Source organism: Schistocerca americana, chromosome X, assembly GCF_021461395.2.
Source record: "Schistocerca americana isolate TAMUIC-IGC-003095 chromosome X, iqSchAmer2.1, whole genome shotgun sequence".
Lineage (NCBI taxonomy): Eukaryota > Metazoa > Arthropoda > Insecta > Orthoptera > Acrididae > Schistocerca > Schistocerca americana.
In genome coordinates this window covers 718,093,591-718,110,633 of record NC_060130.1, presented here as the reverse complement: position 1 = coordinate 718,110,633, position 17,043 = coordinate 718,093,591, and the positions used below count along the sequence as shown (strand labels likewise).

The 17,043-nt window shown below is 46.1% G+C and overlaps 1 protein-coding gene across 1 annotated transcript in view; it reads right to left on the bottom strand.

Annotated features, from left to right (window-relative positions):
• LOC124555640 (neurofilament heavy polypeptide-like) overlaps nt 1-17,043 on the bottom strand; it is a 308,023-nt gene that overhangs the window by 68,729 nt on the left and 222,251 nt on the right. Inside the window, exon 2 of the mRNA XM_047129622.1 lies at nt 10,574-10,829. Coding sequence (XP_046985578.1) covers nt 10,574-10,829 — 256 coding nt within the window. The remainder of the gene's footprint in view (nt 1-10,573; nt 10,830-17,043) is intronic.

The window sequence follows — 17,043 nt, the reverse complement described above, 5'->3', positions numbered from 1 at the left end:
GGTTTGCGGGTTTAAATCACCTCGGGGTATGACCATGCGGTGCATTTGACCTGCGGTCGTCGAACGGTGGCGCTGGCAGCAGTCCACATACGCAGAGATTTGTTGGTGCATGTCAGAGTACGGTGCAGCGAGTAAGTGTGCATACGTTTTCAGACGTGCTAATGGTGACTGTGTGTTGGAAATGGCTCAAAGACCGCTTTCATGGCGTTATGAGGGGTAGAATACTAGGGCGACTGGAGGCTGGTCAAACACAGCAGGTCGTAGCACGGGCCCTCCGTGTGCCACAAAGTGTGATCTCAAGATTATGGCAACGATTCCAGCAGACAGGAAATGTCTCCAGGCGCTACATTACAGGACGTCCACAGTGTACAAAACCACAAGAAGATCGATATCTCACCATTAGGGCCTGCAGACGGCCACGGAGTACTGCAGGTAGCCTTGTTCGGGACCTTACTGCAGCCACTGGAACAGTTGTCTCCAGACACACAGTCTACAGACGACTGAACAGACATGGTTTATTCGCCCGGAGACCTGCAAGGTGCATTCCACTGACCCCTGGTCAGAGAAGAGCCTGTAAAGCCTGGTGTCAAGAACACAGTACATGGTCATTGGAACAGTGGTCCCAGGTTATGTTCACGGACGAGTCCAGGTATAGTCTGAAGAGTGATTCTCACCGGGTTTTCATCTGGTGTCAACCAGGAACCAGGTACCAACCCCTTAATGTCCTTGAAAGGGACCTGTATGGAGGTCGTGGTTTGATGGTGTGGGGTGGGGTTATGATTGGTGCACGTACACCCCTGCATGTCTGACAGAGGAACTGTAACAAGTCAGGTGTATCGGGACGTCATTTTGCACCAGTATGTCCGTCTTTTCAGGGGCGCAGTGGGTCCCACCTTCCTCCTGATGGATGGTGACGCACAGCCCCAACGAGCTGCCATCGTGGAGGAGTACCTTGAAACAGAAGAGGTCAGGCGAATGGAGTGGCCTGCTTGTTCTCCAGACCTAAACACCATCGAGCACGTCTGGAATGCTCTCGGTCCACGTATCGCTGCACGTCTTCAAACCCCGACGACACTTCAGGAGCTCCGATAGGCACTGGTGCAAAAATGGGAGGCTATACCCCAGCAGCTGCTCGACCACCTGATGCAGAGTATGCTAACCCGTTGTGCGGCCTGAGTAGGTGTGCGTGACGACCATATCCCATATTGATGTCGGGGTACATGGGCAGGAACCAGTGGCGTTTTGTAGCACATGTGTTTCGGGACGGTTTTCTCAACTTATCACCAATACCGTGGACTTGCGGATCTGTGTCGTGTGTGTTCCCTATGTGCCTATGCTATTAGCGCCAGTTTTGTGTAGTGCCACGTTGTGTGGCACCACATTCTGCAATTATCCTTAATTTATGAGCATGAGTGTAGTTCCCAGTCAGTGAAAGGATGATTATATAATTAGGCTTGGGAGGGGGTGAAGTATAGGGGGATGTCTTTAAGTAGTAGTTTCTGCCTTAAGAAGGTAACTGGGTAAGAATTGGAAGCTGGCATTCTCACAATGTGGGACAAACAGGTGTTCAGTAAGAACCAACATATCGGTACGAAGATAATCCTGAAGGACGATACCCACAACAGTCTTTTTATCTTTGGCGTAGAAGAAGATTACAGAACTTGGTCCACCCCTGGCAGGAAGAGGCATGTCCCCAAGGAGAGATGTAGCGCTTTCAGCATTCCTACCCATTGGACTTAACTGGTTAGCGAGGCTTAGTGCAGAGTCGCTCAAAAGTGAGGAAGGCGGCCAGTGAAGGACACCACTTGAAACACTGCAGGGCCCTATGACGATCCTGAACAGCTGTTGCAATGTCTTCGGTTTACCAGGGAACTGGCCAGTTGTGGAGCATGCCTGCAGGAAGAGGAATAGTAGTTCCAGCAGTATGGGCAATTGCATCAGAGACGTCTCTCACAACCTCATTGACGCAATCTGACAGAGGGGCTGAAGGTTACAGCGAAAGTATGTAATTTCCAGTTGACTATTAAAAAGAGAGAATCGTGGTATCTGGTCCGTTGGACGGCTACAAGTAAGTGACATGAAATGTGATTACCGCCGCAAAGATAGTGGACTGAATCCACAAGATTGGGGGAAGAGACTGTCACATCGATAGCTAAGAAGATGCTAGGAGCGGCACTGAAGGAGGAAGGAGTACGATCATTGAGGAGAGGGAGATCATATAAAGTCAGGACAGAAGCTGGTCAATCAGATGGCCCCTACCAGACCAAGTGTTACTTCCCCACAGGGGTACTGCGTATCAGCATCATAAGTAGGAGAGAAAAGGGAGAGGGGCTGTGGGATTAAGGCAGTCATCTGGAAGTAAGTGCCCTGCCTGTAGGTAAATGAATGTTACGAATGTTTGCATTCTGACTGCTATTGCTTTTAGAGTCGTATGGAGGGGAAGCCACTCACTGACATCTGTGCGAATGCACATACAGACACCTCTACTTGCCCTCCTGGGGCAAGTACGATTCCAACAGAATGCCTAGTAACCGTAAAGCTTTGGGGAAATGGTCGTCAGCGAAGTGCGTTTCTTGGAGGAGTAAGAGGAAATTCCTGCAGAATCAGAGGAAATTAGTGGTTGGCTTTCCAGCAGGTGACCGTAGTATCCATTACAGACACTGGATCATCATGCTGAGTGCCCTAGTTTGGCGTGAAGGGATCAGGGGGACTGGTCATGTCCACGGACCAGTGTGGGTGAGACGACATCATCGAGTAAGGGACCCACAGGCCGCAGCTCTTTGCAAGCTGTTTCTCCGGCCAGGTATGGGAATTGTCTCCCAAAGACAGTGTTAAGGAACCACAAGACTTAAGCGCAGTGGTAGATACTTGATTTGGAAAAAAATGAGGTTAGGGAGGGGGTGACTGCGTTGGGTTTGTGTAACTACTCATCACGTCGATTGAAAGCAGGCTTTCACATTTTCCTTTTCGCTCAGTATATGACAGGCAGTCAAGTGATTTCTATTCTGGCATTTTTTTATTTTTAAGTAATGGCAATGTGAGGATGGTGTTTAGTAAAACTGACATACAAAGGCGGTTGTTTACAAGGTGTGCAATCATCCACATTTTCCGCATTTTGGGTCTGTCGTGCAGGTGTATGACACTTGAGCAAAGCATAAACGTTGGAAACACCTCATGGGCGGAAGGACATAGGATTTCGCGTGACAGCTGTACACCAGAACTGTTTTCTGGCTGTACAATTCTTTCACAGGCAAAGATGAAAGTGCCCATGTCTGCGTGGTTATCCCTGGGACCTTTTTGTGCGAGTCGGGCAAAATTTACATCTCGCCATTCGAGATTAGCTCATAGCTATTCATCAGTGTGGAATACGAGGTTTCTGTGAAAGGCAACTTTTTGCACCATATTCGAAGTAGTCATTGGTATGTCCCCCAGCTGTTCACAGTTCTGAAGAGCTTGAGACTATGTAGCAGAGGGGATCTTAATAGTGATCCATTGCACATATTTCCCACTGAGTCAACTTTTCCAAATTTGTCCTGTGAGTGCCACAAAAATATTTTTCTCACCGATGAAGTATCTCCAGTTGTACAGAGAAAATTGTTTCATTCCCAGTCGTCTGGCTTGTCCATCTTCCCACTGTGTAGCCAGGATAGGGAAAGCAGTAGAATTGCAACTATCTGCGTTGAAATATCTCGACCTGTACGTTGAGAAGGCCAAATAAGAACGGCCATTGTGTTGATTCAATCAGATATATTTCCTGTGCACAACGTCCGCCGTTATGCCACTTAGTACGATAAAGAGCTCTCCACATAGTTGCCACCCAGCCGCAATCAAGTCATTTGATATGACGTCCGTTACATGACGTCTTGACGCCCCATGGAGACAGACAGACATCTACTTCGCATACATGGGGAGTTAGCAGCTCAGCCTGAGAAGTGAGATCCCTGTGTTATCAGAGGGCTCTACCGAAACGGTAGATAACGACCCCACCACGTCGGATTGGTTACCACATTGATTTTTAATCGTTTGTATGAGTCCACGCAAAAGTTGTGCGCAGAGGGTCGTCAACACAGTAGGCGCCATGTAAAACTTTCTTCCGCAGTCGCGCTACACTACGGAAAAAAATTGATAATGGAGGTCAGTCCGAGAAGTGGACCAAAACTATTTCAACTCCCTCCTTATCTGAAACAAGAAGCTAAACTGACACTGTTTGCTGGTGATACAAGCGTATAGGTGAGAATCTTAATCGGAAAATTCATATTTTAGTTCTGTTGAAGAGACCACGTTTAGTAGCGCTTGCAAGCAGAATAATTGCTCATTTTGAGGATCCGATAATAGCACGCTAACATACTTTGCATACTTTCAGTCCCTGATGTAACACGGAATAATATTTTGGGGTAACTCAACATTTAGGCAAAAAATATTCACTGCTCAAGAGAAAGGGGTTAGAATAATGTGTGGGGCTCATAGTCGCTCATCTCTTAAGCATATCTTTAAAGGATAGGAATTCTTACAATAGCGTCACAGTACATTTACTGAGTAGTAAAATCTGTTAACAACATGTACCAGTTTAAAAAACAGCGACATTCATGATTATAAGCACATCAAAAAAGTTTTGCATCACCCCAGTTCCCAGAACTCGGGAAGATAGACATTGACTGTAGATATTGCATCACAGACACAGCCCCTTTGACTGTTCTTAGATGTCACTAAAACCGCCCAAAGACGTAAACAACGATGCACGAGCAGCGCCAATTAGACGGAGGGGTCAGACAACCCATCATTTCTAGTCATTCTACCAGGAAGGAGGTGCACAGCTCATGTTGTCTGTAGTTCAACCATGCCTACACGGTCAATATCGCGGTTCGATCGCGTCCGCATTGTTACTTTGTGCCAGGAAGGGCTCTCAGCAAGGAAAGCGCCCAGGCATCTCGGAGTGAACCAAAGCGATGTTGTTCGGGCATGGAGGAAATACACAGAGACAGAAACTGTCGATGACATGCCTCGTTCAGGCCGCCCAAGGGCTACTACTGCAGTGGATGACCGCTATCTCCGGATTATAGCTCAGAGGACCCCTGACAGCAACGCCACCATGTTGAATAATGCTTTTCGTGTAGCCACAGGACGTCTTGTTACGACTCAAACTGTGCGCAATAGGCTGCACGATGCGCACCTTCACCTTCACTCCCGACGTCCATGGCGAGGTCCATCTTTGCAACCACGACACCATGCAGCGAGGTGCAGAGCGGCCCAACAACTTGCCAAATGGACCGCTCAGGATTGACATCACGTTCTCTTCACCGATGAGTGTTGCATTTGCCTTCAACCAGACAGTCGTCAGAGACGTGTTTGGAGGCAACCCGGTCAGGTTGAACGCCTTAGACACACTGTCCAGCGAGTGCAGCAAGGTGGAGGTTCCCTGCTGTTTTGGGGTGGCATTATGTGGGGCCGACGTACGCCGCTGGTGGTCATGGAAGACGCCATAACGGCTGTACGATACGTGAATGCCATCCTAAGACCGATAGTGCAACCATATCGGCAGCATATTGACGAGGCATTCGTCTTCATGGACGACAATTAGCGCCCCCATCGTGAGCATCTTTTAAATGACTTTCTTCAGGATAACGACGTCGCTCGAATAGAGTGGTCAGCATGTTCTCCAGACATGTACCCTATCGAACATGCCTGGGATAGATTGAAAAGTGCTGTTTATGGACGACGTGACCCACCAACCACTCTGAGGGATCTAGGCCGAGTCGCCGTTGAGGAATGGGACAATCTGGACCAACAATGCTTTGGTTAACTTGTGGATGTATTCCACGATAAATACAGGCATGCATCAATGCAAGAGGACATGCTTCTGAGTATTAAAGGCACCGGTGTGTATAGCAATCTGGACCACCACCTCAGAAGGTCTCGCTGTATGGTGGTGGTACAACATGCAATGTGTGGTTCTCATAAGCAATAAAAATGGCGTAAATGATGTTTATGTTTATCTCTATTCCAATTTTCTGTGCCGGTTCCGGAACTCTCGGAACCGAGGTGACGAGGTGACGCAAAACCTTTTTTGATGTGTGTGTATATGAGAAGAAAGGAAGACTTACACTATCCTCTACTTAACCTATCTGGCACAGAAAGGAGTAAAATATGCTGCTGCAAAACTTTTCGATAAATTACCAGAAGAAATAAAATGTCTAACAGACAGTAGCAACAGTTTTAAAAATAAACTGGAATCATATCTCCTTGAGCACTCCTTTTATACCATAGATGAATTCTTGAATAGGAATAAATAAATTTGTAGGTGTAACATATGCATTTTGTGCCATTTAAGGGACCGGGATAGGTAATAAAATCTTTAAGCTTTAAATAAAAAAAAACCTTCATTCATGTATGCTCTTCTTATGTACTTGACGCGTTCCACATCATAACGGTTACCGTGAGATTGGTCAATGGAACACGTAACTAACTAAACTAACTATAACTGACCGGAAGATGATTTAAATGAAATTAATGAAGACGTCGACGAAAGAAAACAGTAACTAGGAAAATAGCTGGATAAACATCATAGACTGCCACCATGCCAAAGAAAGAGGTAAGCGTAGTCAGATGGGAGAAAATGGTTCAAATGGCTCTGAGCACTATGCGACCTAACTTCTGAGGTCATCAGTCGCCTATAACTTAGAACTACTTAAACCTAACTAACCTAAGGACATCACACACATCCATGCCCGAGGCAGGATTCGAACCTGCGACCGTAGCGGTCGCGCGGTTCCAGACTGAAGCGCCTAGAACCGCTCGGCCCCTCCGGCCGGCAGAGATGGGAGATTGCAGCACAAAAAAAGGAAGTAGGTGCTGTAATAGCCTGGGACCCTCTGCTTGCCACACACGAACGAAAGAGTCGCAAGCCCCCTGAGAGGAGGTGAGAAGAGTATTGTTACGGTTATAAACTATAAAATCAAACAGGTGAGATGAGAATTTCTGCCGTAAAATGTAATTGCTCTGCGAACAGTCTGCAGCTCTCACATTTCGGGCTCCTGAAAAAGGTATCTTTGAGTGTATCAGGTTACTAAGGGTAGACAGCTGAGGACAAGACGCATTATGATACTTTCTCCGGCAGTGCTAATTTAGATTCACTGGTTGTACACGAAGCAATAGGTAACGAATAATTAGCCCAGCTAGCGTACGGCGCCATTTCCTTAGGGAAGATGTTTTATGAGTGGCGAAAAAGTCGAAGGGCAAAAGGAAAGGACAAGAGGCAAGGATAAGAGGCAGGGCGTAGTAGGGCGAGAAAAAGTAGAATGAAAGGAAGTGAATGGATCGGAAGGTACTACTGATGGGAGTGACTAAAGACGCGTGTTTCATGTCTTGAATAGTATCATAGAAAAAGTTATTTCCGTGCAACCTTTTACCTCATTGTGCAGTCCTGTTGACCTCAGAGGAATATAAAACCTAACTAACTATGAGGATGGAACAGAAACTGAAGAAATGTCAGCTTGGTAGAGGGGGAGGGGAGATGATGGCGGGCGCAGCAGTGTAAAAGTTTGTCCTACGACAGTTACGCCGCTGCACTGACATCATTCTTTCGTAGTTAACGCGAAGCAAAGTTGAAATTACGTTCATGGTGACTGAGTAGCGTGCCGGCACAGTAGCTCAGCGTGTTCGGTCAGAGGGCCGATTGTCCTCTGCAATAAAAAAACTGAGTGAAGGAATCCACGATCAACTTTAACAGATATCATGTGACGTCCACCCAGACCACAAGAAACGAACAATGCCGAACAAAATTATAAAAAATAAAGTTGGTTGACCACTTGCCCCGAAAGACAAAGGTCCCGAGTTCGAATCTCGGTACGGCGCACAATTTTAATCTACCAGGAAGTTTCAACAGCAATAGTGCTGCTGCTCTTCATAAACTCCGACACATTTAAGGAATACTGAGACGTCCCCTTTCCGCACTGGAGTTGAAGAGTGCCATTCCAAGTACAAATTAACTGGCTGTATGAGAATTGCTCCAGGGAGAGGCCGACGGCCAATTGCGCCACAAATTATTGTAGTTACTGTTGCCATGGGTGAGAATACTGGACGCATTGTTTGATCTTCAAGCAGGGCATTCTATGGTCCACCATTCGAAAAGTGCTACGAATATTTGTGAAATGGCATCTTTAGTGCCGTTACAGGCAGTCGTGGCTGCAGATGATCCTCACAGTGAACAACTTTTGTAACCCGGAATGGGTTTGAAACTTCCTGGCAGATTAAAACTGTGTGCCCGACCGAGACTCGAACTCAGGACGTTTGCCTTTCGCGGGCAAGTGCTCTACCATCTGAGCTACCGAAGCACGACTCACGCCCCGTCCTCACAGCTTTACTCCTGCCAGTATCTCGTCTCCTACCTTCCAAACTTTACAGAAGCTCTCCTGCGAACCTTGCAGAACTAGCACTCCTGAAAGAAAGGACACTGCGGAGACATGGCTTAGCCACAGCCTGGGGGATGTTTCCAGAATGAGATTTTCACTCTGCAGCGGAGTGTGCGCTGATATGAAACTTCCTGGCAGATTAAAACTGTGTGCCCGACCGAGACTTGTCTCCGCAGTATCCTTTCTTTCAGGAGTGCTAGTTCTGCAAGGTTCGCAGGAGAGCTTCTGTAAAGTTTGGAAGGTAGGAGACGAGATACTGGCAGGAGTAAAGCTGTGAGGACCGGGCGTGAGTCGTGCTTCGGTAGCTCAGATGGTAGAGCACTTGCCCGCGAAAGGCAAAGGTCCCGAGTTCGAGTCTCGGTCCGGCACACAGTTTTAATCCGCCAGGAAGTTTCATATCAGCGCACACTCCGCTGCAGAGTGAAAATCTCATTCTGGTTTCAATGGTTTATTCGTTATTTTTCTCCCGCACGTCGTTACAAATTATTCCACAAGTTACATTGTCCTACGATCACTCGTTTTTAATGGGGACCCTCTCAAGTAGCGGCAGTTTAATTACAGGGTGTCCACAATGAGACTCCAACATTTTAATATCCTATATCTTTCTCATTTCAGATTGGTGGACCTGTGAATCCTGAAGGGGCAGACAGAGCAACTCAATAAGTTTGTGCAAATTTGATACGCCAATTGGCCGTAGTGGAGCTGCAATCAATTGTTTTAGCAAAATGGAGGATATGAAGGAGCGTGCCCAAGTGGTCTGGTGGTATGCAGAGACAAAATCGGCGACCCAAGTGCAAAGAAACTTTCGTCGAGTTTACAACAAAGCACCCCCGTCGTTCAAGACTATAAAGAAGTGGTGTGATCAGGTTTTGGCTACTGGGAGTGTTGCGAAAGGGCACGGTGGTGGTAAGCCTGGGATCAGCGAACATCATGTGGAACAACTGCGGCGGTCATTCGAACAAAGTCCATAGAAGTCAGTGCGACAGGCAGCACGAGAACTTCGTATGAAACGTTCAACAGTCACGAAGTGCTTCATCAGCGATTACGTTTGTACGCATATAAAGTGCAGGTTGTGCAAGAAATCGAGCCTGATGATCGACCAAAGCGAGAAGAATTTGCATGTGTCATGTTAGATCGCATTGCCGCGGACGAGACATTTTTATCACGCGTGATGTTTACTGACGAGGCAACCTTTCACGTGTCAGGGGCTGTCAATCATCACAATGTGCGCATCTAGGGATCCGAAAATCCACACGCACCTAGGGAACACATGTGCGACAGTCCGAAAGTTAATGTGTGGTGTGCTTTGATGATAAATCGCATTGTTGGGCCGTTTTTCTTTCAGGAGCAGACTGTGGATGGAACCATCTACCTGAACATGTTGGAATAATTTGTCGCGCCACAGATAACAGACCTGCAGCCAAATTTGATGCTTCAACAGGACGGTGCACCACCCCATTGGAGCCTTGATGTCCGAAAATTTTTAAATGACACATTCCCGCAACGATGGATTGGCCGTGGAGGTCCAATTCCTTGGCCGCCACGTTCGCCCGACATAATCCCCCTCGATTTTTTCTTGTGGGGTTATGTGAAAGACGGGGTATACGCTACACCAGTAAAGGACCTGCAAGACTAGAAACAGCGCATAAGAATTGTCATCAACTCTGTCAGAACAGATGCTCCGCAACACATGGCACGAAATCGATTATAGACTTTATATTCTTCGCGCTACCCGTGGCACCCATGTTCGTGTGTACTAAACCTTCCACCTGTGTATGAAAACTTGATGAGCTGCTGTATGATTTCCCTGTATTTGTTCGTCAATAAATTGTGTTTCCTCTCAGATTTTATGAGTTCAAATGTTGGAGTCTCTTAGTGGACACCCTGTATAATCACCCAGTATTATCCCGATTGAAAGAACGTGTCAAATCACACACGCTTACCTTTGTACTTTATGATGGCGTAATAGGCAAAAAATTGATCGTTTAATATTAGATGTTACAGAGTATTACACAAATGTTTTTTCCACTGAAAAACTATTTTACGAAGACCCAACCGAAGCCTAACGCAGAAAGACTGAAATGTGTGGCCTTTACTTTGTAGTCTCGAATAAATAAGTGGCGATGACAGGTGAGAGGTTGGAAGTATCGAGGCAGAGCTGGTACCTGTCCTCGCTGCCGTACTCTGAGCAGCTGTCTGTGAGCGGCAGCGGCAGCTGGAGGGCGAGCCTCGCGCGCCGCAGTTCCTCCTCGCGCTCTCTCATCTCGCGCAGCTCCATCGCGATCTTGGCCACGGCCGGCGACTTTGCCACCGCGTCCACCACCTTGGGCGCGCACTCGCCATCTGCCACGCATAGCATGCGCTGCTCCCAGTAGCTCTTCGTCTTGTTCTTGTTCTCCAGGATCGAGTCGTACACCACATCTGGAAAAAAAACAGTAGACAACTCTTCATTAACCGTTTCCACATTTAGCACGGCTTCTGACTGCTAATGTGTGCAGCCCAATGTGCAAAATTTTAAATTAATGAAATGTGTAAAATTTCCGTGGGAGCTCCGTTATGTAAACAACTGAAAATGATATCGAAAGAGAGAAACTAATTGAGTGAGTAGTGCGACAGGTTTTACAAACAGAAGTCTCTCTCGTTGATCTGACTTGCAAACACGTGTGCTAGCTTAGTTTTAAGTCAGCACTACTGTTTATGAAATTTGCTATGCCCAGGAGGAGTACGACTCCAAATTCGGAGGATGAGTACAACAGTCGGACCATATGACATAACTGGTTAGTCATATGTCGCTAAGTGACCGTACAATTAGTTATTGCTGCTGTATTATCCGAAATTTTCTGGATGGGGAACAGGACTAATGAAACCTGAAGTATTGAGCTCGTTATACAGGGCGGGTCAAAAGTCCTTGGACACCTTCATAAGTTGGAAGATTAAAGGGAAGATTGAAATGTGATGATGGGAACATAGGTTTGGTGTGGGGACGCAACTTTTGTAGTTAATGTCATTCATGGCCGGCCGCCATCTTGAAATCCGCCATTTTGGATTCAAGTCTTTATTTTTAATGGGAAGGGGGAGTGTATGACAACAAATAACACTCATTTGAGCTCTGGAATTGAGTGGTGTAATTTGTTTTGTCTCTCTTGTACAGTTTAGAACTTGTTAATGTGGTTGCGGCAACTACAGTTGTGCATTGCACGGGATGCACAACACGTAGAACATGGGTTGTGGCAGTCGGTATGAAGGTAAATTTCCCAACTTTGAACATTAATAACCTCTAAACTGTACAAGATAGACAAAAACAAATTATACCACTAAATTCCAGAGATCAAGCGAGTGTTATTTGATGTGTCATACACCCCCCTTCCCATTTAAAAAAAAAAGGACGAATCCAAAATGGCGGATTTCAAGATGGCGGCCATGAATGAAATACACTCCAAAAGTTGTGGCACCACATCAAAACTGTTCCCATCGCCATATTTCAATTTTCCATTTAATCTTCCAACTTATGAAGGTGTCCAAGGACTTTTGACTCACCCTGTATTATCCATTGCTTGAACATGGTATGAAAGGCCAACTACAAGCTTAGGACGTCGGTTGACCAAGGGGCGGATTCTTTGGAAAATTTCTCAGAAGTCCACAAGGAGCTGTGTGATAAGGCTGGCGGAGCAAACGGCGATCCCAGGCCGGGGTGTCGGAAGGTCCCTTCTCACAGCTGTGCATAATACTAGTGGTTCCTGGGGGATAGCCAGAAACGGTCTTGATCGTTCCCAGAAGCATACGCAGAGAAAGTGAAACCGCCATATTACCGTACATAGCGTGGTGAAGAGCTGCTTTTTACGTTCAGACGAATTTTCAGCCAACGGAGGTGAAAGCCTGTCCAGTACCAAATACGAAACACTCTGGCAGATTAAAACTGTGTGCCGGACCGAGACTCGAACTCGGGACCTTTGCCTTTCGCGGGCAAGTGCTCTACCAACTGGGCTACCCAAGCACGACTGACGTCCCGTCCTCGCAGCTTTACTTCTGCCAGTACCTCGTCTCCTACCTTCCAAACTTTACAGAAGCTCTCCTGCGAACCTTGCAGAACTAGCGCTCCTGAAAGAAAGGATATTGCGGAGAAATGGCTTAGCCACACCCTTGGGCGATGTTTCCAGAATGAGATTTTCACTCTGCAGCGGAGTGTGCGCTGATATGAAACTTCCTGGCAGATTAAAACTGTGTGTCCCGAGTTCGAGTCTCGGTCTGGTCATTGTAAGTAGATGGCGAACACAGAGGCCAAACAGTGTCCTTTTGTGCGCCCGAACAGGTCGTCGTTACGCGGAGCTCAATCGGTGCAGTTGTCAAAATAAATGGAAACGTGTTAGCAATTTGCGAGATGCTTCGTAGGGGTCAAAGGGCGCAATATCATCTGAGAGTTCGAACGGGGCGGAATGTCTGGTCTCCAGGAAACTGATTTGTCGTACCGTGACATTTCGGCTCGTACAGGACACGACCAACCTCCGAAGAAGAAGAAGAAGAAGAAGAAGAAGAAGAAGAAGAAGAAGTAGTAGTAGTAGTAGTACCAACCGAACGTCACAGTTATGGGAGGCACAGCGCTGTTTCTACTTATGTTACGAAAGTGACAATGTTAACACGACTGCAGCTGTCCATCCCAACAACGAAATGCCTGTCGTAGTGACTGAAAATTTGTAACGACAGCGGACCAATAACATCTAGCTCTGGATAGCCTGATCTCCACAGTTCAGTCTTCTCGCAGAAGATTAAGTGTAATCTGATGAAACCATAAAGCACAAGTGTGATTTCTAACGATTACGCACGGGCCCAATATCAAAACGCAATGTTGACAACCCTCTTATACATAAAAAAAAAAATAGCAGCTTTCGCCTTTGAGGTCATTAGAATAAAAATCTACACGATTTCTCCCTGTTATCAATAATTCGGCGAAATTTGACTCTCGACACCCAACGGCTACGAGATTTTTATTGAAGGTGGTCAGCGTCTTCGCCGTCGCAGAGTACGCTCCCTCTCCTTGATCGGAAGCAGCACTCGTCTCAGTCAGGTGACAGGCTGCCGTGGTGGTTGGCCTGAGACCGTGATGAAGCCATCAGAGTCGTGGTGAAGTGTGTCAGGTTAGCGCGGGACCACATCCGAGCATTGCTGCAGTACATACTGTCTCGCGTTCATTTGATAAGTGTGTGGCCGCTCAACGCCTCACTAGGATGTGGTGGGCTCTCCCCAAGTACTCTGCGTGCATTAAAAACCCCACATAACGAAAATTAATGAGGCTGTTGCGTGGTAGGTTGGTGAGCGTAGCGGTCGCGCGGTTCCAGACTGTAGTGGCTAGAATAGCTCGGCCACTGCGGCCGGCCAGCTACTTGACAAAGAAGTAGAGGCTCCCAGGAGAAGAAAGCCGACAACAGAGAGCAGTGTTCTGACCCCATTACTCCACACCACGTCCAAATGACGTCATTGGCAAAGGACGACACGGCGGTTGGTCGGTCGCGATTGGCTCGTCTGGGATGAGATTTTCCTTTCTATTGGGGCCAGACTACTAGCCTCTACAGTAACAGAAACAAGGTAATTTCAGCGAGATTATATATGTATAACGGATACTAGTATCGACGTTAGACAAGTCTCGGACCGGATGATCATTTCCAGCTGGCAAAATGTGTTGCAAATAAGGACAGAGAGCACAAAGACAGCAAGTGTTTCGTTTTTAGCTTGTAGCATAACGGCTAATAAATGCTATAAATTTGATTTCTGAGTAATCTCCCCCAGCATCAATAATAATAATAATAATAATAATAATAATAATCTAAACGAAAAATATCACTGTTTTGCTCCTCATAACATTTTCATCCGCTAATAAAAATTTAGAACCGATAAACTGCACTTAATCAGAAGCATTAACACATGCGCGAGATGCCCTTTCTTATATGAATTTGCCTCTTCAGTGGCGCCGCATGCATTATCTATGGATGAAGATCAAGACGTGACAACCTCTCTCAGAACAATTCCAAGGGAAACACTAATTTTTAAAATCTCATTTCGCAATCGTTACGAAACATGATTTTTGTTTCAAGAATTTAAAATAACGGTAATACCGTAAGGAATGGAAACCGCTTGGGAGAATTTTCGGTATTTATTTATAGGATGATGAAACTACCAACCACTACAGTATGATTTTCCTAGTTATTACTGCGGATAGAAACACTGATGCTACAGTCTTGTGAACGAACCCACCGTTAGTGGAGAGTGGCTTACGGACACCACGAAAACTGCACGTCCATATAGGTTGTCAACTGCGTCGAGCCGCCCCAGCCTTTATCATGTTCTCACGAGACACTTATCGATCAGTTAGAAGGTGCACTATGCTTACTTTTACAGCGTCTCAGTTGTGACGCTCAAAATAAAATCAGTGCGTTTGTCACACACTGGAAATAACCCAGTCGTTGTCACTTTTATTAACTGCAGGAACATGAGGTTACTCCGAAGTAGGAAATGTCGGTATTCTTGTCGTACCTGAAGCTCCTCTAGAGCAACCTTTTTGCATGTTGCTTATTTATTGCCGGATGGAAATTACTTCCCACGGCAGTGCTCGGAACTGCTGCAGCACCGGCAAGCAGCCAAGCAACAGGTGATTTCATGCATGCAGCATTACGCGAGTGCCACTCGTAACAAGTTTACGCCGTTAAACAGGTTTCAAACAACTGCTCGTGTGTGTGTGTGTGTGTGTGTGTGTGTGTGTGTGTGTGTGTGTGTGTGTGTGTGGGAAGGGGGGGGGGGCGCAGGCTTTGTTTTCGTCTTTGTTGCTAAATCTGTCTCCCCTCACAAACCGCACGCAACTAAATACTAACCTTTACCGTTGAACTAACGCACTGTGTATGCTGGGGATCAAATGGTTCAAATGGCTCTGAGCACTATGGGACTCAACTGCTGAGGTCATCAGTCCCCTAGAACTTAGAACTACTTAAACCTAACTAACCTAAGGACATCACACACATCCATGCCCGAGGCAGGATTCGAACCTGCGACCGTAGCGGTCTCGCGGTTCCAGACTGCAGCGCCTATAACCGCACGGCCACTTCGGCCGGCGCTGGGGATCAGTACAGCGTATTGCTGTATGTTTTAATTGTGTGTTATTTGTGACAAGATAATGTTCCCTGCCACGTTTTATTTGACGCAACATCACTATATTACTTTCAGTATTGCAACAAGCACGTACAAGTAATTTTACAAGATCCGATGACAGTCTAGATCTGTCGAATTCGGTCATAGTAACAAGAAGGATTGCTAGCAATCTTGGCTAACTTGATTCTTCAAGAATAGTATTGCTTGTGGGCAGAGAGTTAAGCAATTTTCGTAGAAGGAATATAAGCTTTGTGCAGGTAATATAGCTTGGGAGTAGTCTAATTCGGTAGCTGTAAATGAATAATAAAACATTTGTGTGCTCATATTCGGTGGAGCGTGTCTTGTCACAGCTTGAGAACCGACTGACTATTTGCAAGAATTTGGAACGTTCTCTCATATTAGTTGGGGCCTGGGAGGAGTCAGTCTTAGCACCGTGAGAAGGAACAAAGCTAGCACTCCTTGAAATGGGGTTGGGGATAATGTGAGAAGAGGGTCCCATGTAAACTTCGCTATGAAAGAAGAGAAAGTGCAACAAACGTACGCATGCGTGCGTGTGCGTGTTTTACGATCTAGGATAAGTGCTGCGAGGGTAAGAAATCGCAAACACGGCCGGGAGTGTCGGGTTGTGCTGGGAACGATGTGACGTAAGAATAATCTTACTTAGCAGTAAACGGAGAGCGTGAAAAGTCTTCATATTTTAGCTTATGAGTTTGCTGAATGCAATAAATTCTCTGAAAAGCTGAAGTAGTTGCAATAAGATACAGAGAGCGAAAGATTAGCTACAGCTTGTACAAAAACCAGGCAACAGTTATAAGAGTCTAAAGGAATGAAAGATGCATTCGTTGAGAACTGCGACAGTTTACGATCAATCCCCATTGTTTTTCAATTTTAACTTCTAGAAGGTTACAAATGACGATGATGGTTTGTTGGCTGCTCAACATCGTTGTCATCAGCGCCCGTACAAGTTCCAAATCTTTCCATTTCCAATGATGATGGTGGTGGTGATAATGGATGATGATAAAACAAACACCCATCCAGGGCGGAGAAAATCCCCGACCTGGGAGGGAATCGAACCCGGGACCCCCTGATACAGAGGCAACAACACAACCCACTAGGCCACGAGCTGGGGACAGAAGGCTATAAAGAAAACCAAGAACAAATATAGAAAGGAAATTAAAGGTCGGAAAAGAGAAATTAAATCGTTGAGGTTGGCTGACATTGTAATTTTGTCAGTGCGACACAAGGATTGCATGAGCAGTTGAACAAAATGGACAGTTTCTTGAAGAGAGGTTATCAGATGAACATCAAAAGTTAAACAATGGCACTGGACTATAGCCAGATTAAATTAGGTGACGCTGAGGAAGTGGGACAGCGAAAGTATTCGAAGTTTTATAATTTGAGCTTGAAAAGACGCGACGATGACTGAATTAGAGTATAAAATGTAGTCTTAGTAATATGAAGACAAATTTGTTTGCATAGAATATTTAAGCACTAGGAAGTC